The sequence below is a fragment of the Bombus bifarius genome, unplaced genomic scaffold (genome assembly GCF_011952205.1).
Source record: "Bombus bifarius isolate JDL3187 unplaced genomic scaffold, Bbif_JDL3187 scf7180000007986, whole genome shotgun sequence".
Lineage (NCBI taxonomy): Eukaryota > Metazoa > Arthropoda > Insecta > Hymenoptera > Apidae > Bombus > Bombus bifarius.
The window spans coordinates 414,687-437,787 of record NW_022884368.1 but is presented as its reverse complement, the minus strand read 5'-3'; the positions used below and the strand labels follow the sequence as shown (position 1 = coordinate 437,787).

At 52.4% G+C, this 23,101-nt stretch overlaps 2 protein-coding genes across 3 annotated transcripts in view; one reads left to right on the top strand and one right to left on the bottom strand.

Moving 5' to 3' along the window:
• Window positions 1-474: 474 nt before the first annotated feature.
• The window catches only part of LOC117205045 (T-box transcription factor TBX20-like), a 29,803-nt gene continuing 7,176 nt past the window's right edge, over window positions 475-23,101 (top strand). The window contains exons 1-5 of one of the 2 annotated variants that reach the window (XM_033443093.1): window positions 475-1,744; window positions 6,884-7,277; window positions 13,154-13,427; window positions 19,573-19,740; window positions 19,987-20,063. In XM_033443093.1, coding sequence (XP_033298984.1) covers window positions 1,561-1,744; window positions 6,884-7,277; window positions 13,154-13,427; window positions 19,573-19,740; window positions 19,987-20,063 — 1,097 coding nt within the window. In that variant the 5' untranslated portion in view covers window positions 475-1,560. Of the gene's footprint in view, window positions 1,745-3,433; window positions 3,732-6,883; window positions 7,278-13,153; window positions 13,428-19,572; window positions 19,741-19,986; window positions 20,064-23,101 lie in introns of those variants that run through there. The other variant, XM_033443094.1, reaches the window with a different exon arrangement.
• Window positions 11,370-12,513, bottom strand: LOC117205046. The gene has a single exon (XM_033443095.1). The coding sequence runs from the start codon at window positions 12,429-12,431 to the stop codon at window positions 11,715-11,717; it is 717 nt and encodes a 238-aa protein (XP_033298986.1). The 5' UTR covers window positions 12,432-12,513; the 3' UTR covers window positions 11,370-11,714.

Sequence of the window (23,101 nt, the reverse complement as noted above, 5' to 3'; positions counted from 1 at the left end):
ACGTCGTTCGATCTCTCCACTTTCGTCCGGTCCTTCCGTCCGATTAATTGCACGGTTCGAGCGCTGTCGTCTCGTTCGGAGTCCAGCGAAAAGAGCAAAACGTCGTCGATGTGGAGAAAACAGCGGCTGTTTGTAAGTCGCGACACGGCAGTATGTAAATCGTTCGGACGATCAGCGAAACGAGACAGATAGAGGGAAAGCTGGACGTGAAATGGTGCTACGCCAATGTATGTACAGCAGTGGTACATACGTAGATACGTACAAACGCCGGCCATCCGGTGCACGAGGGGTCGATCGATCTCTCTTTCGTCGTTGCGCGACCACCGTGCCGCTGCCACGCCGCCGCTTCGAGATACCTCCGCGATCGGTGGTAGAACGATGGTGGAGAGGTGGAGGTGATGGCGATGGTGGTGGTGGTGGTGGTGGTGGTGGTGGTGTAGTCGTCGACGACGGCGGAGGCGGCGGAGGCGGCGGCGGCGGAGGCGGCGGCGGCGGCTGTGTGACGGTGACGGCGCGTGGGGCGGTGGAGGTGGTAACGATACGGCGATGGTCGAAGGTATCGGCGGTGGTCGTGTCGGTGGTTAACGGAGGCGTGGCCTGGAACGAGGCGCCTCCGGTGCGCACCGCCCTTGTCTCGCGTTCCTACGTATCGTAGTTTCCCGTGTTTCCACGACTCGGTAGCGTCACGTGACCGGGCGCTCGATCCCTCGAGTTCGGGCGACCGCCTCGACGGCTCGAGGAAGCCCCGAAAAGCAACGCCCAATAGGGGAGCCGTAGGACGCGCGGCTCCGCTCTCCTTGTCTCTCTCGGGCGCACCGGGTCGGTTTCGGTGTCGTTATCGGGGCTTCGCGAGCGGCCAGGCTCGAGCGTCGTTGCCGTGCGAGCGAAGTTGGTGGGGCGAGCGGTGCGCGTGGGAGGAGGAGCGGTGGCCCAGTGAAGTCCGGGAAGTCGAGCAGCGCAGACGCGTTCGTTTTGCGTTGTCTCGTTCTTCGTCGTAAGTTTACCTTTCGAGCAGCAGCAGCAGCAGCATCCTCTCGCCAACGCCACCGACCGACCGATCGCGCGGACTACGTTCCGCGTCCTCGCGATTCGTTCCACTCTCGTTGCGCGTTTTCCTCACGATCCTCGCCGATTCTCGCGTCGAGAAAGTCGATGGGAAGCGCGCGCCGGTGTTCGGCTTGTCGTTGAACGTCGTTGTCGCGTTATTCGATGGTAACCGGGGTCCAGCTGGTACAACGGGAACCGGCAAACCGATAACGGGTCCGAGTAGTTTCAACGTTTATTTTCGCGAGTGAGGCTTGGTGATTATCGTCCTGCGTATCGTGCGCTTCCTGTCGGCAACGGAGCAAAGTGTTTGCGTTCGGGTGGACGGAGAGAAAGAGCGAAGAAGAGAGACGGAAAGAGAGAAAGAGAGAGAGGGAGAGAGAGACAGAGAGAGAGAGAGAGAGAGAGAGAGGGAGAGGAAGAGAGACGTCGAACGAGAAACAAAGGCAACACCGGACGCGAGAAGGAAGAGGCCGAGGGAAAAATCGGAATCAAAGTGTCGTCGACCGAGAAGGGATGCCTACAAAGGGGGAAAGGGGAAAAGCGACGGACTTCAGCATCGCGGCCATCATGGCGCCCAGGGGTCCGTCCTTCGGGCATTACCACCTGCAGGGCATTGGCAACGCCGCCGCTACCGCTAATACCAGCTTGGAATGTCCAACTGGCAAAGCATTCGTCGCCAGTTCTGCCCTCGATCACCGTGAGTTTTCCACGATTTTCTCTCTTCTTTCCGAAACGCCGTTCGCGCGGCTCACACCTTCGCGCACCTCCAACAACCTTCTGCTCCGTTTTCGCTTCCGCCCGCAAAACCGCAGGATTACGATCGTTGCGCGACGAGCAAACGTTACGCGTTCGTTAACACGCGAATGGACGTGTTTTCTTCGAGTTTGCGCGTAATGGTATTCGATAAGAATCGGCACGAGTTCTGTAAAAGCGCACGAGCGGATGGTTAAACGTTTCGAAAAACCTGTCGGTCGTCGACGTCGCGACCTCTGCGCACACCGATATTCCTGGAAATCGTGGAACTCGAGATTCGAACGAGCTGACTCTTACGGGCAGAGATCCGCGGCCAGCAGTTTTCTATCCGACGGTGGTGCGCGAGTCGAGTTCCGACGAACCTCGACTGGTCGTTGCCAGAACGTAGTGGCGCGTGTATAGTGTGCGAATCGACGCGAGATATCGGGCAAAGACGAACAACGTTCGACGAGAATCTCGACGATTCGCACCTTACGCCTCACGCCACGCGACGATAACTCGACGATAATTGAGTCGGTCGCGTCGACTCGGTTCCAACGATAAAACTGTCGTTGTTGGTCGCTGGCCGTGTTTAGTTTGGCTAAGCGTCGCTCCACATCCATTAGCCAAGGCGTTGACTACCTTCGGTCGGTTCAATTACGATTTCGTGATCTATCAGAGGCGTGAAAATAGAACGTGAAGCGTCGGATCGAAAAACGCATTTGGCGGGTCAGATGACAATTAGCGTCCGAAATGGGAGCACCGGCGAGCAGAAAATAAGCGACTAATTGTTGCCAACGAACCGCGCCGCGTAAATTTTACCTGTTCGCACTCAAATTAACGATCGTGACTATCTTTGCCCCGGTTGCTTGAAGCCTGGTGTACGATTCACCTACGTTTTCTTCGAATTTCGCGTCGTTAAGAAAAAAGCGATAGCAATTAGATATTTACTCGGAAGCGATAAGCGAGGTGCTTGCCAGCGTGGACGAAGAGGAAAGAAAATTATCGGGTTGGACGAAGAATCCGCGTTAATTTTCAAACGAAAAAGTAGCATCGCGGACGAACGATTTTTCTACGAGGGAACGTAAATTGCTCCTGTTTTTGTCTCCGTGAACTCGTCCGGTGCTTTCAGCCGGTAATCACATTAGCACCGTTAACGACGCCATTACAGCTCCCGTAGCAATCTAGAGATTCTTAATCGTTCCCAAGAACAAGTTTTGCCACATAGAGTGGGCGAGGTGGAAAACATTAAATACGAACTGCAATTAGATTCATAGGACCTCTATCGCCGCCGTCCGTAATCATTGTTTCGCGAATACGTTCTACGTCTTGCAATGCTACCGGATAATGGAGAAAAAAATTTCCATTAATAATACGCCGATGTAAAAGCGTGCTGTAGTAAAACGGCTACGTGAAATCGATTCAGGCTCGCGGCGATGTAGCGTGTTCGCTATCCAAAGGATATTTCAACGACTTAATAATGAAATTCGCCCAACGATAAACGTTAATGCCGGGTAATGGTGCTCGAATCTCTGTCCAAGTTCGTGTTCGATTCGACGTTCCAGTTATCTTGTCCGTGTCATCTCTTTCTCTCTCTCTCTCTCTCTCTCTCTGCCTCTTTCTCTCTCACCCTCTCACTCTTTCTCTCTATCTCTTTCTCTCTTTCCCGTATTCGTCGGTTTAGGTACCAGTCAGGAATCTAGAAGGAAGCGCGTCAACTCGTGTAACGCGATCGTTATTCGGCTCGTTCCGTCGATCCTTTTGAACAACATCCTTCGAACGGCTGGGTGGTGACAGGATTCTGGGTGGTCGACTGTCGGTCGTGGCAAAAGGAAGCTGACGTCAGTAGCTCGGTCATATTTCTTCTTGCCTTAAGATCATGGAACGTGGGACCACCTCTTGGCACGCTACGGCCAGAGTTTTAACTCCTTCCGTTGTCCGGAAAGCTTCCGGTAAGGCTTGCACCCTCACGGATCTTCTTTTCGATCCCCATCGGCCATCTACTCAAAACCGAGATTCTCTTCTTCTCTTTGTTGCTTTGCCTTCGATTCCTCCCTTTTATTCCTCGTGCTTTCTTCTCTCCCCTGGTCGCGCTCTATTTCTCCCTCTCCTCTGCTTCCGGTTGTTTTCTGGCCGCGACGATACGTCCACTCTGCGTCTGTGTGCCGTTTGAAATTGCCAGGGCCGCGAACAAACGCGTCTCGCGAGTATCTTACATCCGACTGGTTCGGACGAGAGGAGTACACGCTGGAGATCAACGTCGAAGACGTACGGTCGTAACGCGTCGCGTGTGGTTATACAACGTAATTAATGCACACACGACACGGTCGGAACGTAGCAGGTTGTTATTGCCTCCGTTTTATCGCGTACCTCGCCATTAGAGTGGCGGTCGGCGCTACTCGCGACCACGTTGCTGGACCTTTCGAGAATTCTCCTTGCTCGAACGATGCTGGTGTTGGTGATGTGGTGGTGGTGGTGGCGGTGGTGTTGTTGGTGGTGGTGGTGGTGGTGGTGGTGCGTTAATGATATCGACGATTCACCGCAATCTGTTCTTTTGTCGTGTCGAAAACAGAAGCGGGATCACGCGTGCGTGTGCGTGTGTGTGCACGCGCGATAAAGAGGGCGAGAGGCAGAGAACAGGAATTCGAGATGAAAACCGCGAATGCGTGATGTCGTGAAAGAACGTCGAGGTCGGAGCGCACGCAACACGCACGGTTGAGGTGTTAATTTTAACACCCGGCTTTCCCCGATGGTCGCCGTTGTCGAGCCGACTGGCTGTTTCGAAGCGACGCACGCGTTTCACGAAACCAGTCCCGCTCGATGGCTCAATAAGGAAATCGTGGAATTTTGTCGTCTGTTACGCGCGAATCGTTTGTACGACCTCGGCCCGCGGACCGTTCTTTTCACTCGTCCAGTCGATCGCAACACGCGCACGGCCCAGCCTTTGGAATCGCGTTATTGTTGGTCGGCAGACTCTACCACAGATAGGGTTAAGGTAGAGTGCAGGGGGAACAGGGGATATGCGTGCGCGACAAGTGCCACGGCCTGCGTGAGTGCGTACATGCACGCAGATGCGATGATGATGCACGCAACCAGCGAGAAACGCACGCGATGCGCTGTTAACTTACCTTCCTTTTTAACGCGCTTCGTGGCCCTCTTCTTTCTCTCATCCACGCGTTTATCGGTTTCTCCGAAGTGCCCCTCTCTATCTTTGCATCGTTAAATTTCCGCCGATCGACGCCCATTCGCCTTTCGCAGCCTTTTTTCCCTTTTCGCGCTGTTTCCCCGTCTTTCTGATCGTACGATGCCTCGTAACGAGTACCTCGCGTCTCGTCGCGTCTTTTTTTTTCCAATACGCGCCGATACGTCTACGATTCGCCTTCCGTCGCCACTAACGATCGTTGGATCGCCGCGAAAACGTTTACAGCGGAACGTTGGAAAGAAACGGTGAAAGTAATTGGCCTGGCGCTATATCTGTCAAATACGTCGTCGAAAATTTGACGAAAAACCGGTTTGGGCACGCGCGCTTCAGAAAACCTTCGCCCGTGTACAGCTTGGTCGGAGTATCGGAAACGATTCCAACGACGATGCCAAACGCCTCTAGAACGGTAACTAACTTTTTAAATCGTACGCTTTTCCACTCCGCATCGACGACTCTCGACCGATCTTCCTAACGGACCAGAACCGTTTCTTCTCCACGTTAGTCCACGACTATACACGTAGGTACGTTACGTACGATTTCCGCGGCATCCTCTCGCTCGCTACATTTTCGCTTTACCCGCCGCCGTATCTCGAACGGTCTCGCTTTCGTTTCGCTATTTCGCATCAGCTGCTTTGTCTCTTCTTACGTCTGTCCGTGCTGCGAATATCGATGCGTCGAACAATATCGCGCGTTGCGTATCTACGTTGCGTGTGTCGCACGATGTCGTGACGTTAAGCGACGTTCGAAAGTCGAATCGCTCGCCCGAGATCGGTTAAGGGAACTTCGTTGCCGACGCTCGTTTCCGCTTTTTAATGGTAGCTTCCTTGCTACTAGTCCGGAAGTACGCGTTCCTTTTTTACTCCTCTCTTCGCTTTTCTCGCTCTCGAAACGTGGCGTCTCGTTGGGAGGATCAGCGATCGAACGGTTTCTCTCCGCGAGTCGAATTACGCCCGATATCGGTTCTTTGGCGAGGAGAAAGAGAAAGAGAAAGGGGAGGAGGGGAGAGGCAGGAGAAGAGGGTTTCTCCTGCGAAGCGTGTTCGGTAATACTTTCTCGAGAGAAGCAATTTTTTCCCGCTCGCGACACGTGTGCGCCAAAGTGTGCGTAAACGCACGGGTATCACCCGCGGATCCAATTTGAGATACGACGCCGGAAGACGCATTGTTCGCGCGGAATAGTACAAATTAACAGATCGGTATCGTGACGGCTGCAATTAACATTGTGTACACTGGGCGCGGTGGATTGGCTTTCTTGAAATCTGACGGTTTAATTAGGCGCCACCTTCGTGGCAGATGCGCGCTCGCTTCGATTAATTACCTCTATACTCGGCTTCCCGTATCGTTTCGGTTCATCTCGCTCGTTTTAAATCGACACGCTCAATGGTAGTCGCGTCGCGACGAGAAACAGTGCTTCGCGACTATTTCGTTTTACTCGTTGACTCGCTGTATTTGTCGCTTTCAAGGGAGACGACGTACACGAGATGGCGAGTTTTCGTATCGCGCTAACGAGCCGCGCCTCCGAGACCACGTTTCTGTTTCGCACGTTCCCACGTATTTCCACTGCCTCGTCGTATTTAATTCAACCCCTTCCCGTACTTTAGCGAGTCAGACTCGCGATGAAGAGTTTCGCCCAAATTGACCAGACACTTGGGCCGAATGTACAAACGTAACAAGCCGAGCTCGCTGACTGTTCCTTTGCCCGTTACGATCGCCACCGAATGTTAATTCCTGTTTACGAGCATCAGTCCGTCCGTTTCGTCGAACTAAATGGCATGGCAAGGGGTTAACGTTGGCAAAGTGGAACTTTAACGGTGTGCCGTTGCGCTTTCATCTTGTCTCGCCGTTAGGAACCCGCGACCGAAGCAAAATCGACCCGAAGCCAACGCGAGTACGAATGTTTCAGGAACGAGAACGTCGCCGGTGAACATCGTGGCAACCGCGACCGTTGTGACGGACGAAGCGTTGCTCGCCGACGACGAGGTAGACAACTGCGAAGGCGAGAGCGAGGGAACGGAGAAATCGACGCAAGAAGAGGATGAAGAGGTGGACGTGGACGTGGAGGAGTGCAGCAGCATCGACGACGGGCCGGTTCACGGCGTGCCGGATGATCTGAGCACAACGACAGCCTCGACGAGAAACTGCCAAGACGGTTACAACGAGCACGAACGGAAACACCGACTGCGAACCAGTTGCAACTCCGACGAGCTCCGGGACGTCGAGTGTCATCTCGAAACGAAGGAACTGTGGGACAAATTTAACGACCTCGGCACGGAAATGATCATTACGAAAACGGGCAGGTAAGCAAAACGTATCGATCGTTTAGCTCGCGCGACCGAGAGCAGGAAGGTCGCGTGACGCGTGCAGGTGCAACGGAAGATAGCCGGGAATCGGGAATAGCCAACGAATCGGCAGATATTCGTCTCGCTTCGAAAATTAACTTCCATTTCGTGAGAGTCGTCGACTCGAGACAACGAGAGAGAGAGAGAGAGAGAGAGAGAGAGAGAGAAAGAGAGAGAAAGAGAGAGAGAGAGAGAGAGAGAGAGAGAGAGAAGAGAGAGGAGGCGCCAGGAAGAAAACATTTGGTAATCTTCGTTACGTATCTTGGAAATTCGAAGGAATCGCGTTCCACTTAACCGCGCGTTACGGCTTCGATTTACTACGTGCGAACAAATTCGAAACTTGGTTGCCGAACCAAGCACGCGTTCGGCTAATAACGGGAAAATAAAATTTTTTTCGGCCGCAATTAGGCAACGTCACGCCGCGCCGTTACGGCCCCGGTCGACGGTCGTTAATTATCGCGGTAGAAACACTGGTAGCGCGTTTCGAACAAAAGCCAGTCTCTCTAGCTCGTAGCCCCGTAGTATACCGTTCCTGACGTTGTTGTCCGACGGATACCGGCAAATTGCGACAGCCCAAACAAAACGTCCGAACGAACGTACTCGAACTAATGGATTTCATTGACCGACGTTTTACGAGATATTTAAGGGAGTTTTCGGTGTAATTTATCGCGGCAATTTGTGCCTCTCTCCTGTTTCTCTGTGTGCATACTCGCTCGCTCGCGCGCTCGCTTTCATTTTTATAGGTATGCTAATAAAGCGGAGGCCGCAGCTGCGCGCTCTAAGGATGCGTGACCACGTCGAAATTACGAGATGTTTGCGCGCATGGGAGACCCGTCTCTAACTCGCTGTCCCTTGTAAACCACCCTGCGCCACAGCCTCGTTTTCCACGTCATCCTTCGCGCCACCGTAAAAACTCGAAACCGTTCGAACGCGTTCGATTTTTCAAATCTGCGTCGCGTTAATTACCGCTGCCGCGTAATTAAGGCGCGCGCGTCGCTTTCCGTCGCGTCGTGCTCGTCGATCTCGAAATGTTTCGTCGATGCGAAACGAAACCAAGCAAATACGGTACGTGCGTTATCGTCGGCGATACAGTTGGAAACACGCGACCGGTTGGTCGGTGAGCGCGAAGAAGAAAATCGAACGAGACGCAAACGGCTTCCGGAACGGGACGTAGGCCGCCGTACGTAATTATAAATTATTACTCGATGAGAGTCCGTGACAGGCGGAGCGTCCGATTCGCGTGCTGCACCACGAAACGCGTCAGATCCGGCCGGCTACTATGCTCGATAGGAAAGTTGTCGGATTTGGAGGAGCGGAATCGCTCGAGAGACGTACTTTTGTCGAAACAATCGTTTGATTCGAAATGCTTGGAAATTATCGCAGGGCGTGTCGTTGGCTCGACTTTCTTTCTAGGCACGATCGATATATCAAGAACACGGCGATGCACGAATAGCGTCGTTAGCACGAGAAACTTGGCACGAAATCCCAGCTGAACGAAAACGTCAGTCTCTCGAGTGACAATACGAATTCGGACCAATCAGGTGGAATTGTCTGGCTCTACGGGGTGCCAGCACCATATACTCCTCTGATTCTTCCTCGAGGACTAGCACAGCTCACGGGGTCTCTTTTTTCCCACGTTGGCACCCGCCAGCGTTTCCTTTCTCCTTCTTTCTCACCTTCTCCCTCTTCTCTCCTCTTTCTCTCCCTCTTTTTCTCTCGCCTTTCCCTTCCATTCTTTTTCTTCGCCTTGTCGTCGTTCTTCTCTAGACAACGCGACGACCTCGATTTCAATATCGCGAACAAAGCCAATTTCGTGCGTGCAAAGTCGTTACCGGCCGCCGAACCAGAAGAAGAAAGCAGAAATATCGCAGGGCGCTCGCACGGCTCGGCTCGGCTCGGCTCGAGTCGAGTCCGGCGAACGAAGGCCTCGCACCTTCCACAGCGGCCCATCTTTTTCTCTCGTACCCTATAATCAACGAGTTTTCGCCGATCCTTGTTTCACCTGACCCGATAACAGACCCTTATCTTCCTCTCTTTATTTTGCTGCGAACCGTGCACACACACCGTGGCCTCTTTACCGACGATGTCAATCGTCGAAAATAAAACGATCGCGTTCGGTAGGGAAACGGGTTCGGTGAGTTTTGCGTACGCGAGCTGCCTCTTTTCGCAACGGTTCGTAAAGTCACGGCAGAGGTAGCGAAAATCGAACGGTTGTTCACAGTCGCGACGGGTGTATATTTTTCAAAGTTTAAGTAGGTAAGCGTGGACTGCGAGGCAACGCGCAGAATAGGAGGTGTGGACGAGCAGGTCAGCGGAGAGCGAGACAGGATACCGGCGGATAGAGGGTACTCGTCACGCGAACCCTTCATCAAGGTGCCAGCAACCTACATTATACACTCACACGTGCCTCGACCGGTAGGGTAAACGTGCACGTTACGCGAGAACGTGCACGGATCGCGAAACACGACACACGGAACAACCGAAGGAATGAAAAGACGATAGAGAAAACGCGAGAAACGAGGACAAGGATGGGCCGAGTGCGAGAAAGAGAGGGTCAATGGGAACGGAAAGGAGCTGGTAAACGCGTCTATTTATCCCTGTTGCTCTCTCTTGTTCTCTCGGTTGCAACCAAAATTCCAGCCGATACGTGGCTGCGAAAAGAAGCGGCAAGAAACGTTCAGAAATTCCACGCCTCGATATCTGTCTATCTATCTATCTATCTATATATCTATCCGTGTATATATATATATATGTAAATCGCAGCCTGTAGGAATATAACGTACATAAGGTACACGGTATGGGGAAAAAGGTCAAGAACGAGCTAATTATCGAACGATCGACTCGCTGCTCGGGATCGTCGAGCAGCTAGGTGCGACGCGGAAAGAGCCGGGACATAATTATAACAGGGACAACACCTGGCGGTGTTGCAAAGTCGTTAGCTCGGCAAACATTTAAGTAACTCGGATGGCCTTTCGGATCGCTATAATATCCAGTGCTTCCGTAATCCATTTGTAGCAGCCCCTCAGCCGGTGGTTCTGTCCTCGGGGCTGATGGCTTCTCCGACCACTCACTCCACCCCTGAAACGCGTATACGACGCTACTCCCGCTACGGACTAGGGCAGACCGACCAACCAACCAACCAGCCAGATGTACGTATGCGTCTGCACGTATACACGCGTAACGCGTATTTCGAGGCTGTTGGGGTGCTTTGGGGTCGAGGTGTTCCTGCGATTATGGCCTCGTTAGCCACGGCCCATGGAGGGCTTGTTTGTTTCTGCCTAATTTGACAGGGAAATACGCGATGCAATGAGAGACAGCTATTTCCAAGAGGGTAGAGCGGCCAGGAGGTAGAGAGAAAGTGAAACAGACAAACGATCTTTTTTTCCTTCTGATCGTACGAATCGTTTCGTTTAATCGCGTCGCGCTTCGTTTCTCTATAATTTTCCATCAATTCGCTCGCTAAACTTATTCGACGAAGAATGACGCTTAAAATTAAATAAAAACATCAACGACGCGCTACTTTACGAACGGCCGATTGTTCGTATAATTTAGGAAATCCGCACGCAAGGCGACCGTTTCGGAACGTAACAAATCAACGACCCGTGCCTCGTGATTCTCTATAAAGATAAGGGCAATCGTGTTCACGCGCCAGATATACAGGGGTTGGACGAGAAACGAGAAATAGGGACGCAACGAAGGATCAGGGGAACGATGCATTGACTTACTATCGATACTTAATAGCCGTTTCCATGTATTTCTATTCCACCGCCGAGCGCGGCAGAAACTACCCTACAGGGTGGTTACTTTTTTCTCCATGATATATTACACGAGGATCGGTGCTTTAAAATGAGAAATTTGTATGGCAAGGGGGGTGGCTGCGAACGATCGAAGGCGGCAAAACGGTGATCGCGTCGTCGTTCGTTTTCCCGATCGAGCGTGGTCGATTCTTCGGTAGCGAGTCGCGTGCTCCGAATTTCCGAGCCTGAAGAAGGTCCATCGGTAACCGTCGAAGAGACGTCTAACGAGATCCACTTTTCAGACGAACCGGACGAAAGGGTAGGATCTGGCGCGACCGTCCCGCATCGTTATCGTGATCGTTGCAAAGAATACATCGTAGTGGAAGAGGCATCGAGAAAGCTCGTTCATCGGTGAATCGATCTTTGCGGTTGGCGACTTTGAGGCAATTGCGGCGTTTGCGGTCTCGAGGCTCCGTCCGATCGACCGTCTTTCAACGAACGCGTACGATTTGTCGCATTCTCGTGGCTTTCAACGCGGTCGTTGTTAAATCGTCGATCGGCTTTGAAAAGGCTGCTCGTTGTTGCTGTCGCGTCTCTCGGCGGTTCCGTGTGAAAGGAGGACGCTTCGTTCGACGAGCAAAAAAAACGGGAAATGATGTTACAACGGGACGGTTCCGGAGAATCTCCAGCTTAGAATAGCGAGGATTCCGCAAATTTGACTGGACAAAAAGATTTGATAGGTCGTGCTGTGTCTCGCGAATATCGCCAACGAAAGCAGCAAGACGACGTAGATCGTGGTGTTGATCAAACGGCAGGAGCACGAACTGGCCGATGGAAACACGCCTATTCCACGCCTGACGATACTTCGAACTAGAATCGACGCCTCTTGGATGCGTTGCCGAAGGCTGTCGGTTCCCGCGGAGATCGACCTGTATCTCGACGTTACTTCGCAGATAATTTCTTCCGTAGTTTGGATCTGTTTCTCCTCCATCGTCTGCGTCGTTTCCTCTTGCTTGGCTCGCGGAAGGCACGTATCGTCCGTGCTCTGGTCTCGCATCGTTCTTCCACCGTCCGATCTACCACGAGCGGCGATCGCCGGTGACGATTCCTTTTTCCATTTCCGCGCCGTTTTCGAGCAAACGTTCTGTATCGATTTCATCAGCTGATCGTCGCCGATCGGCGCTGCTTCCAACTCCTGATCGTTCGCGAAGATCGAGAACAGATCTTCCTGGCGGAGCCTCGATCGAACGCACGGCGGAAGTTCCTCTAAAATCGACATGACGTTTTCAACGCAGGTTCTTCGACATACTCTGCTCTGTGGATTGCACGGTCCCGGACACTCGGTGAATTGATCGGCACGTCGGGACGAATTCATCCTTTGCTCGTGCGAGGACGACGAATCCGGTAAAAATCCAAAAGCGTAGCGTTCCTCGTGAAGCGTAACGAACGGTTTAGAAACGTCGGTGCACTTGGCCGCCGATCGAAGCTACGTCAACGAACACGCGCATCTGTCCGACGCGTGCGCCTCGACGCTGGAGGTGTTGAAAAGTTGACTGCATATAACGAGGTTCAAGGGTGACTCGCTCGTAACGAAGCTTGAAAGGCCTGCGGGCGCTCCTTTCAATCAAACCGACTAGTTAGACGCGCCTCTACGTTGCTTTCTAACTCGAGAACTCACCACACGCTTCCAACGAGAATCGGTCGTGCCAGGAACCTCCGGACGCGTCGTCGCTCTTTCCTCTGCGTGTTTTCGCAACTTCACGAACGCGCGGTTCTCGTTGCGCAAACGCTTCGATACGGTTCGTCGATCATATACATTTTTTTTCTCGTTTTTTTTTTGTTTTTCTTTTTGGTATCCTTTTCGCGATCGGTCAATTATTACGTGCGGTTGAGCCGCGGTTTTCCATTTAGTCGAGGTTAAACGTCGAATTTTCTATCGAACGAGATCGTAAGAACAAGAGAACGATCGGCAACTTCAGCGCAGTGCCTGTAACTATGTACATGGTTGCGATTAGGCGTGCGCACGGTTCTCTTTCCGAACGTCGATCACCGAGATAAGCAAAAAACGTTCGTTCGCTTTTCTTTTTTTTTTTTCAGACGAATGTTCCCGACCTGTCGCGTATCGTTCAGCGGATTAAAATCGGAAGGCAGGTACGCGGTGTTGATGGACATCGTGCCAGTGGACAACAAACGATACCGATACGCGTACCATCGTAGCTGTTGGTTGGTCGCGGGGAAAGCGGATCCACCGGCGCCGGCGCGGCTCTACGTTCACCCGGACTCACCGTTTACCGGGGATCAGCTACGAAAGCAGGTGGTCTCGTTCGAAAAGGTCAAGCTGACGAACAACGACATGGACAAGCACGGCCAGGTAAGAAAGTTCGCGAGCAACCGCCTGATCGCTTGTTCGTGCACCCTCGTAAAGCTGGTATGCACGTGGGTCAAATATCGATCTCGGCGGAACAATCTACCTCTGTGTTTTGACGAGCGCGCTTCGCATTTTTACGACTGTGAAATTCGAACGAAGTTGGTCGGGTTCGCGGGTCGGACCGGACCGAACCGGGAACGGGGCGGCCACGACGTTTGCTTCGGTCGACCAGATTCTGCGAGATCGAGCGGCGATCCAAACTAGCCAGACATTCGCGTTATTTATCGCTAAATTCACACATTCGCGGGTTTCTTCGAACGTGGCGAACCGGTGATCGGATCACGGGACGTGCGCATACGTTGCTCGAGAATAAGACGAAAGATTTAACGAACGACCAGTGCCAACGACGTCGACAATGCTCACGGATTACAGTGTCATTTTTCACCGGTAGAATCGCGCAGTTTCGCTCTGCTTCGAGGCATCGAAGACGTCGTTGACGAGATTTCGGACGTTCGCGCGCACCGAAAATGGCCTCGTAAAACGAATACGCGACGTTACCGGGCACGTAGGCGTGGCGTTATCGTCAACACTGCTCGTTAATCGTGGGCGTCGAAGCTGCCAGCGCGTGAAACGTAATATTCCGTCGTCGTCATCGTCGTCGTCGTCGTCGTCGTCGTCGTCGTTCTTGTCGTAGTCGCGTACATCGATCGCGATGCTCGACAGATCTGTTTCCTTTTCGTCGTGCACTGGCGCCAATTGCAAACGGCTGGAAGAGACGAGACGCTGGAAATTTTCTCGAGTCGATAAAAACTGTGATTCGGACAGGCGTCGGTGGCTAGGTGGTAGCAGAGCCGAGTGCGTTTCTTTCGGGCTCGCAGAAATATCGCAAGCATAGGAGGTTTACGTCGTAAAAAGTATAACTGTATGGCGAAAAGAGAGTAACGCGGGAAAAGAGCGTAGATCCGGGGAGAGGCGAGAAGCAAACGAGGGTCGCGCGAACCGTCCACTCGCGGACTGGCCATAATGTTACGAGCATTATAGGCGGTTGGTGGTAGTGTCTGTCGTAGGTGGTGTGTATAGTAGGCACGACGGCATGCCTATAAGCTAATAAATTGAATGGATGTTTGCCCGGAGCTTTTGTCATGATGATCACGAGTAGCCCACGCCTGGCCTGTTGAGCACCTTTTGAATCTCTCTCCGCCAGCCTGTTCCCGTCTCTCGCGCGCGCCTCCTCCACCTCGACAACCTCGCGCGCTCGCTTCCCGACACTTTCTTTCGCTTTCGTGCGCGCGTATACCTTCGCTGATCCGTGTTACGTTCCGGTTCGTACCGAAATGTTCCGTTCCGATCCTTATCTGTCCGCGATATCGCGCATCGACATTTCCAAGTTGGCGTACAGTCAGTATCCCTGAAAGCAGCACGACTGCGTTTCCTTCTCGACAGCCTGGAACGATCAGTGTGGTTGCGCACCGGACGAACACACGTCTGCATCCATCTACACTAATTAGACGTTCGTTAACACCGACGTTTTACGGCAATGAACGATTCCGTTTTGCGACGTTCTCGCTATACCTGCGTATTTACCTGGCGGTCGTTTCATCCATTACGCGTTCTGCACCGCGAATTCTTCCAGAGAGAGAGAGAGAGGAAGAGAAAGAGAGACTGTAACCACGAATTCGACGGGGTGTCGTCGTTCTTCGAACACGCGTTACGCGCTGCGTTACGTACTCGTACATGCGGCGTCGTACTACCGCTGTGCCGCATTGTAGCGACACGTGCATCTCCAGAAATGCATTTTTCAGCGGAGACGCGAGAAACCTTGGCGCATAAAGGATAGGCGTACGTAGGTGAATATACATGTAAAGCATGGCGGAGAGCAAGTGCGAAGGAAAGAAGCGGGCTAAAAGAAGGAAGGAAAGGAAGGAAGAAAGAAAGAAAGAAAGAAAGAAAGAAAGAAAGAACGAAAGAAAGAAAGAGAAGGAAAAAAGGCTAGGCAGGCGAGTGTCGAGGAACAGACACACCGGTTAAAAGCAGTCGTGGTGAGCGGAGTCGAGCCAGGAGAGCCGGGAGAGCTGGGAGAGCCACGCAACGCCAGTCAACTCTCAACTCGACGACTCAAGTGGTAGGGAACATTCCTTCGCTACGGCCACTATTTCATCGTTTCGTATGACGCGATATTATAAGACCCCCGCCTGCGTGTTGGCTACTACACGGTGGTCCAAAAGCAAGCATCCACCTGCGACGACGAGTCGTCTTGTACGATACCTGTAGGGAGATACGTTGCCGCGCGCCTCTCCCGCTACTATTCCCCAATGCTGGCCTCACCGGTCTGCCGATCCACCGATATTTTTCTCCAGTTTAAATCTAAATTACCGTGGAAACGGTACACCGTGCGCTCCTACGCTCGGCAACTGCGACGATTTTTGGGACGACCGGGACGGCAAAGTCGAACAGAACGCGCAAAGAGATCGAGTTTCGACTTTGCTTCTCTCCTTCTCTTTTTCTCTCTTTTTATTTTTCTCTTGTTTCTTTCTTTCTCCGATCGAGGATCCGTGACTCGGACAAAAAACGGCAGCAAAAATCCGACCGTCGAATTCTTGCGTCTTGTCATCGTCGTCGTGCGCGCTTTTGACATTTCCCTTCTAAATACGTAACGAACCGAAAGCGACACGGTTCCGTTCCGTTTCTACCGTGTGATCGACGTTAATACCATCGGGAGAAATATTTCGCGTCGCTACAACGATCACGAGAACGGGACGAGCATCGGCATCAAAAGATATTAATAATTTCTTAACACGGCGCGCTTTTAGCGCCGCGGATACCAGGAAGCTTTAGTCAGCCGTAATGTTGAGATTAAAAATGATTTATGATACATCGAACGAGGAGATAGCGAATATCCAATTGGAATTTATGATGTAATTGACTAAACGGCAGATATAATAGCAAGGCGCGACTAATACGAGTATATTCGATGAAACCGTAAAGCTCATTATCATCGACGTTGCTACTTTGTAACCGAGTAAATCGTTTTCATCTCTCTAATAAAATTAGACTAATCTTCCGATGTCTGGATCGGCGAGTCGCGTTATCGGGCTCGGATAAAAATAGGCAAAGTACGTTGCAAGACGCGCCGTACACGGTCCTTGCAAACCGACGATTCTCACGATCATGCGCTCAATGTCCTTTAGGCTGACGTCAGGTATTAAATTTCGTGCCTCTAAGTAGAAATCCAGCAAGGCGATAGGGCCGACGGAGGAAAGACAGAACGGGTCGATACGTTGAATTATTTTATTCGCGTCTCGTTGTCCTACGCGGCGCGTTACGCCTCATTCGTCCGGGCGGAAACTCGCGCGCGTTGCTCTTTCAGAGAGAAGAAAATCGCGCGAAGAAAAATCGGTGGAGACGAAGGGAAGAACAGAGGGACGACGCGTCGTCGAAACGATCGTCGAAAACGAGGAAATCGGAAATCGGTACGAAATAGACGCGTTGCGTCGGTCGCGCGAGCACACGCTGTTACGAAGAAATCGGTGTACGTTCGGTGGCATCCACACGAACAGTCGAGCGAACAGAGTAGAGCAAATTGGAGTTCTGACAGGTTGCAGTGGGGTGTCCCACTATCCAACGGTGCAGAGAAAACGGATAGGGGCACCCCAGGATCCCAGACACCTATAATCGTACGGGCATAAAGTTGCCCGCTTGGAAACCTACGGTTCGGTCCACGGGGCCGCGCCGCGCCGCCGTACTCGTTATCCGGACTCGAATTAAATTCGAGACCTTTTCCTTTTTCTCTGCTCCATCGAGAGAACACAATCTTGCACCCGAAGGAGACGGGAGGACGTCGCGCGGTGCGATATCGAGAATATAACGTTGCTCGTTTAACATTCGTCCTTGCACCATCGTGCGACGACGCGACGAATGAAAAATTTATAAGCTATTGCATAATCGTAAATCACAACGCCGCGCCGGGATATTAACAACGACCTCTCTCTGCCTTTGCAAATATATACACGCTTGCGCGAATCGCGTTCGTATTGTTTTCTTTATCGATGTCGCAACAGGCCGGATTCACGTTGAAATTCGAGCGAACAGACGTTTGCCTGCCGGTGTTTAGGCAGAACGTTTGTAAACGCGTTGCAATTTGACAATACGAGCGCCGATAATTCGGTAAAGCGAAAAGATATGGATGCAACGCGGCTGAAAATAAATAGTCACGTAAAGCAGCGTTGCGAAAGAGAAGGAAACGGTTCGTGGCCAACGCGGGGATATTAATTTCATGGTATACCGTTGCGTTATAAAAATAAATTACGAGCGAGAAACGAGCCGTCCCGGCTGCCGGATTAAGTAACGAAATGTTCCGAGGACATTTCCATCGGAACCGACCGCGGCCGCGAGCCAGCCAGCGTCGATCGTTCGTTCTCGACCGACAGCTATCGGTCGTCGACGGGTATCGTGGTCGAGCGAGCCGGTGCAAGGAGAAAAACGACTATAAATCGCACATGTAATACCGCTATCAACGTACATTACATGGATGCCGCGTTGTTTGATAAATCGCTAGATGCAAATTGCGTGCGTCCGACGATGAGAGTGGATTGGATTCGGTTTCTCGAGTATACGCGATTAGCGTATAATCGGTGTGTACCGACTGCTATTTACCGCGACAATTTCCATTTATCGGAGTAACGCGAACGTAAGGGTACGTCGCGCATCCTTAAAAATCCCTGGTAACGGCGATATCGCGCGACTGAAATTGCTATTCCGTCGACGAGCAAATACTCGTAATCGTAAAGCGGAAGAGTTAACGCCACGTTAACGTATCGCCGGAGCGTAAAAAGGATTTTCTCGTCGAGGTTCCGTGGAAACGCACAACGAAAAATTAAGACGTTCGTTCGATCGTCGCACCGAACGACGCGACAACGCGCCTCGAGGACAGCCTGTCGCCTAAACGAGGAATTTCGTTTTTCGCGCTGTCGGTGTCTGGCGTAGCCGCTGCGCTTCGCGTCGTGCCGCGCCGCGCCGCGTCGGGTCGGGGAGTGTCTGGTGGCGCGTCAACGCGCGATGCCAGCCGCAGATATCCCGGATATATTTTCAACGATAATCTGGTCGCTAATAAAAATCCTGTTTAATATCGCATCCCCGTGCGTTGTACGATACCATAACGTTCCACGCTCTTATTGTTAACGAGAAACAGGGACACGATTTAAGCGCGTGTTTCGAGCCGGGGCAGCTCGAAGCGAAACGGGCACATAGAAGAAAAGCAAAGGGACGAAGAGCGCGAGCGTGAAACGAACCGCGCGATTCGAGTCCACCGACCACGAGACTATCGATTGGACGAGATCGAGGGAAAACGGAATGCGCGTAAGCGTACGACCACCACGTAGGTCGACCAAGAAGTCGTAGACGGACGTGGAAAATTCGAGCGAACGTTTTGCACGAATGTCGCGATTATGTCGAGCAACGTTGATGTATCTGGAGTAGAGCATTCCGCAGGCGCGATATCTACGCGAGAAACTTGTTTCATCGTGGCACATTGTTCGAGACAGGAAATCGATACGCGAGTTCTCCGGTTCCATCGGCTGTAACTCGGTGTTCCCCCGGTTAATGTTAAAGTTGCTCGCACGGAAATGATAGACGCGTCGCTAAAAGTTGAAATTACAAGGTGCGCGGCGGATCGATCGGTGTACCGTTAACGTTAACGCTTGCTTCGACGCACGATGGAAATTTGGTGGCGGGGCTGGTTGAAAGGGACGAGCGCGCGAACGCGACTCCTAGCGATCTAATCGCGGTCTCGGTTGATTTAGATTCGTTGGAATTACCTTGAATCGGTACCTGTTGCGAAAGTCGTAGTTGTATCGCGAGGTCGATTAGAAAATGAAACGGCGTTCTCTGGACGTAGCGCGGGATTCTCGCGATATAATTTCCGCCCTGCTATCGGTTATTAGATAAGTGATAAGTGATAAAGTGGCGAGAAAGATGACGGGCAAACGCGTGGCCGTTTATAAAACTTAGCGGCCGTCGTCGCCTATTAACGTTCGAAACGCAAACAGGATTTATACGACGCTTCCAGTTATTTCCGAGACGTTAATTAAGACTTTATAAATCATCGCGCGTATCCTCGCTGCTCTCAGCTCTTTTCCTCTTCTATTTTCAGATCGTTTTGAATTCGATGCACAGATATCAACCGAGGATACATTTGGTACGCTGTCGACAAACGGACGACAATAATCTTCGTATAAGCGATCTTCAGAAGGAGGAGCACAAAACGTTCATATTCCCCGAAGCAATTTTCACCGCGGTGACTGCCTACCAGAATCAGTTGGTGAGTATATACGTGGATACTAGTTACGTATACGAGCTTAGGTATTATACGCGAGACGTTGCTCGATCCGATCAGAAACTCGACTAATTTCGTAACACGCGTCGCTGCTCTCCGACAGCCGTAAAGCGCCACGGCGAACGCGGCCTACCTTTTTATCACGAAATTAGTCCAGTTTCTTCGCGGTTACGAACGCGCGATTCCAAATGAGAGTCGGTAATTACCCAGCGTGAACCGATAATGTTGCAGATAACCAAGCTGAAGATCGACAGCAATCCGTTCGCCAAAGGTTTCCGAGACTCGTCGAGACTGACGGATTTCGATCGGTAGGTAGAACACACGCACCGAACGTGTCGTACTTACGTTTGCCAATCCAGCATGGTGGATCGATTCGTTTCGCGCATATTTCGAGCCGCGGCCGTGCGGTACGGTGCCGTGCCGTGCGAGCGAAGCGATCATTACGCGCCATTATAACGTCGGCACCTTAATCATCGTGCCGGCCGAATTATCGCGCGATCTTTTAGATCTCGTTAAAAGTGGAAATTTATACAACGCTAAATGTCGAAGGAGAGGCGCGTTTGATCCAGAATAAGCGTGCTCACGGACGCTCGATTTCCAGTTATCCGTGATCATCTATCTACATGAACGACGACGCACCTGCACTCGCACTCGCACTCGCGCTCGCACTCGCTCGCCTTCTCTTCTCTCCGCGTTTACGGCCGGGGCGGATACATGCGTGACAGAAAAGAACTTTTTCACCGGCCATGCGCCGCGTCAAAGGATTATCGTTAACAGCGACAAAGTAACGTTCCAATAACCGGCGTTACCATTAATCTTGACAGATGGACGCTACGTCGTTATCGGACATTACGTTCGTTGGCAAACAAACGATCTCGATTAATTGCAATTTCCTCGCTGTTCTGTCGCTCCCTTCCTTCGCCCCTCCCCACTCCCCGCTCCGGTGTTTCCTCTCTTTCTTCGCGTGCACGCACACTCTCGATATCCCTTTCGACGATTCCCACCACAGCTCCGAAATTCCAGGATATTCCAGCAGAACTTTCCGACTTGGGAATGGACGCGTCGCTGCGCCGGGCCGTTACGCGACTGCAAAACTTCTCCCCGCGATTAAAACGATTATTCGGATCGTTTACGTTCGATTAACGAGTACGAACGACGCGACTACTTGCCTCGAACTACGCCCACCGAATCGTTAAACTCTCTCGCTCTACCGATATCCGAATCGCACTCGCGAAGGTTTTATGCAAATGGCCTACCGTGTGTATACCGTGCGTACGATGCACTGGCGTGTGCGAGCGAACGTGTTAGGTGCAGACGCGCGTCAGTGTGTACCGGAGAATCGATAACGACTACTCGATAAAGTCGTCTTGTCTCCGGCAGCACGCTCCTTCCCAACACTCGTGCTTTCGCCTCGCAAAAACGATATCGAGCCCTGAACGCACTCACTTAGCCGTACTTACATATTCATTTTTTCCTCGCCTTGGTTCGCATCGCATCGTATCGCGAGAGATCGCATCGGCAACGCGTCGCGGCCGCCGTCTGCCAAACACCTGCTTCGGGGTTCGTGCAAACGATGCGATTAAATAATTTGTTCGCTCGTAATGGAGCAACGATTAAAAGATTTTAGGGTCGGGGAGAACGCGCGCCGATCTAATTAGAAGAGTCGTTACCGGTATTATCGCCGTGCAGATTTGCAGAGGGACGCGATCTAATCGGCAGTCGGTCGCGACGTTTCGGATCTCGAGCACGAGGTGGGAAGATGAGGTGGACGAGCCGCGGACGAGAAACGGAAACGCGGACAAAGCACGGAGTTTGGGGCGACGAGTCACGAGAGAGCCGTATGCCTGACAGGAATTCTCGTTCTCTCGGGACCAGCGTACGGTCGGGCGCGGCGCAGCTCGCCGGTAATCACGTGCAAATCGGAGGCGTGTCGAGGCTCAACCGGAAAGTCCTTCTCTCCGCTAATGCGTTCGACGCGATCTTCGATGCGCTTCCGAGAATGGAAGGGCGTGTTTCGAGCGTTTGGAAATTTTTCGTAAACGTCGAACCGAAGAGACGGGATCAGCGAAACGTCGAACCAGTTGGACGACCGTGTCCCGTGGTGTCTTTCTCGAAATTCGCCGACTTATCGCCGATGCCACGAACGAATTCTCCCTGGGAGAAAGAGCCACGGACCCGTCGATCGACCACGCTTTAATGACACGGCAGTTTGGAGAGGACGATCGTTTGAAAATCACAGTCCGCTCTAACGCGACCCTCCTCAAATCAGCACCTGCCTAACCGAGATCACGAAAAATCTTGCCCCGTCATTCCATCGTTCGGCTCACCACCGTTTAGACTTTACCCTTCCCAACGCGATAACATCTCGGACGCGATCGAAATTGCCAATTTTCCGAGAAAACGTCCCTCCGTCGCGAACGTCGCGGGAAAAGTCATCGCCGTCGTTGTCGACGGCGACAACCAACGGCGGCGATCGAGCAAGCGCGATAAAATCGGCGAACGATTGACGACATTCGCGTGATTTGGAATCGCGCACGAGCGCTCGACAAGAAAGAATTCGCGCGATACGAAAGAGAAAAACGGTCGTCTCGGCGCGGCGTGGCACGGCGGTTCGCGGCAGTCGTGTTCGGCTGCACGGATGCGGCTCTGGCGGCGTCCGGAGTTAATGAGAGAGCGGCCGTACGGGGCAATACGGCGCATGCTCCCGCCCACTTCACGCCGCCGCTGATAGATAGATGCCCCTTCGGCCCTTTCGCCCCTCTCTCCTTCTCACACCCTCGGCCTCGTCCTCACCCTCGCTCTCACCTTCGTACTCTCTCCTTCGTCTCTTTCTCTCACCCTCGCTCTCATCCCTCGCTCTTCTCCCTTTTCCAATTCGCTCTTCCTCTTTCCTGCTTCCCTCCTGCCGCAAAAGCCCGATCCTCTTTCTCCGTCGTCGCTGCCGCCGCCACCGCCGCCACCACCGCCATCATCGTGGCCGCGTTCGCATACGTGGCCGCAAAAACCTCCGAAATCGTTCTTATAAAGATATTACGGTAACTGTGAAAATTTAAGAAGCATTTATAAAAACGTGACTGTGCCGTGCCGAGTCTCGCCTCGTCCTCGGCTTCACCGCGCTGCCGCCTTTCGTCTCTTCTCGTCTCGTCTCGTCTCGCTCCGACTGACCTTGCCTCGCAGGTCCAAATTTACGGCCAGCTGCCGCGTGAAACTCGAAATTGCTCGAACGTCGGGGCATCGAGACGTTCGTGAAAAACGTTCGAACGCACAAACGCGAGACACCGATTCGCTGGCCGGGGGAACGCGCCGTAACGCGGCAACCCGTGCGTCTCGACGAGATTCGGGGAAA

Bases quoted from the DNA above. Each gene is read 5' to 3' on its own strand.
- LOC117205046 (XM_033443095.1), bottom strand. From the start codon at position 12,431: ATGAATTCGTCCCGACGTGCCGATCAATTCACCGAGTGTCCGGGACCG.